The 1,629-nt window shown below is 39.7% G+C and overlaps 1 protein-coding gene across 1 annotated transcript in view; it reads left to right on the top strand.

Moving 5' to 3' along the window:
* Nucleotides 1-1,629, top strand: part of LOC106100364 — an 18,778-nt gene that overhangs the window by 11,933 nt on the left and 5,216 nt on the right. The window contains exons 5-7 of the mRNA XM_013279192.1: nt 4-108; nt 471-605; nt 1,545-1,623. Coding sequence (XP_013134646.1) covers nt 4-108; nt 471-605; nt 1,545-1,623 — 319 coding nt within the window. The remainder of the gene's footprint in view (nt 1-3; nt 109-470; nt 606-1,544; nt 1,624-1,629) is intronic.

The raw sequence follows: 1,629 nt of genomic DNA, 5'->3' as shown, positions 1-1,629 counted from the left end.
TAGGCGCGGCGGCCACAAGTGCTGTTCATGTGCGACGCGGAGGGCGCGTACGTGATGCAGGAGGTGTGCACGGAGGGCATGCGCTGCAACACCTGGCCCGGACAGAAGGTAACTTAGAGGGTGGCTAACGAACCCTACAATTCATGTAGATATCACATCACTTATCTCTTTACAATTGAACAACACTATTTAAATGTGAATAGAAAATAATGGGAAAAAAGAAATCTTTTACTTTACGCTTCTATATACGAGTTAATGAATAACTATTCCGCAAACAAAATTTTTTAATTAATGAAACTACAGTGGTTTGCCGGAAATAATGCAATAATTGTAACAGTTTTAAAATAAAGAGTAATAAAAGAAAAGTGTTTTAGTTACCAATGTGCTGTTTAACTTCTAGATCGCTTATGGCTATAATGGCAATTAAATGTTTAAAAAAAAGTATTAAAACGTTGTATTTCGTTGTTCAGAAAGGAGTGCTAGCGGTGGGCACGTGTGAGTACGGATGCGCCAGCGACGACATGAGCTGGCTGACGGAGCCCTTCCTCACCACCACCACTACAACCACGCTCAGCCCCATGTACAACAGCGTCGCCAATGCCACCGTAAGTTAATACTACTCCATGTAAAAACAGGTTTTTGTAGGACTAGAATTAAGACTTCGAATCAGTGTACCTATATTCAGCGGGTCGCGACTATATTAAACTTTTATACTTTTCCTCTGTGTGTTTGTGACATCATGCACGCCATTAGGTAATAGATGTTGGATCGTGATCTCTGCCTCAATTATTTATTATTTCGGTTAAAGTAGGTAAACAATCTTTACCCCTAACTAGCTAGCTCGTTCCTTGAACTATTTTACTTCTCAATATTCAGTGGAAATTGAATTAGTTAAGTCAATTTTAACTCGGACATCCAGTTGTTAAGCATCCTGTTTGTATTTCAAACATAACATAGTTTTTCGTTGAGTACGTTGGAACGGAAAACGTAATGAATGCAACGCGTTTGTTTGCGGCTGCAACTCGCGGCGAGCGAGCGATTGTAGAGAATGCTTTCACCGATAAGCAACTGGAGCGAACACATTTCTGCAACTAGTAAATAACGGTACTTATTTGCAATGCGTTGTATGAATGGATTTTTAGTACAACTTATTCGTATTGTAAATGCGAACGTTTAGATGGATGGATATTTGTAGCCTAATCGGCTGAACGGATCTGGATGAAATTTGGCATAGATGTCGAGGATAGTCTGGAAAAACACATTGGCTACTTAGTTTTTTAATACCACGAAAGCTAGTAATATTATAAATACGAAAGTTTGGATGAATGGATGTTTTTATAGTTTGTAACGGTCTAATGAAAATTGTACAGATGTAGTGTAGAGGGTAGTCTGAAAGAACACACATATGTGGGCTACTACTAGTTTTTATTCAATTCCGGGCAGATGGATTTTCGGTCAAAAGATTTAATAAGTTTATTTCTACTTGATATAGTGGTCTAGTTTTATTTGATTATCAACGAAACTCAAAGAGTTACTTCACTCAGCCATCATCAGAGCTGGTGACAGAGGATGGTGACGAGGGTCCGGAGTTCGAGCGCAATCCGCCACATCTGTGCACGGACGGCCACT

Source organism: Papilio polytes, unplaced genomic scaffold (genome assembly GCF_000836215.1).
Source record: "Papilio polytes unplaced genomic scaffold, Ppol_1.0 DF824047.1, whole genome shotgun sequence".
NCBI lineage: Eukaryota > Metazoa > Arthropoda > Insecta > Lepidoptera > Papilionidae > Papilio > Papilio polytes.
The sequence above is the reverse complement of the archived record's forward strand: the minus strand, read 5'-3'. Positions and strand labels throughout refer to the sequence as shown.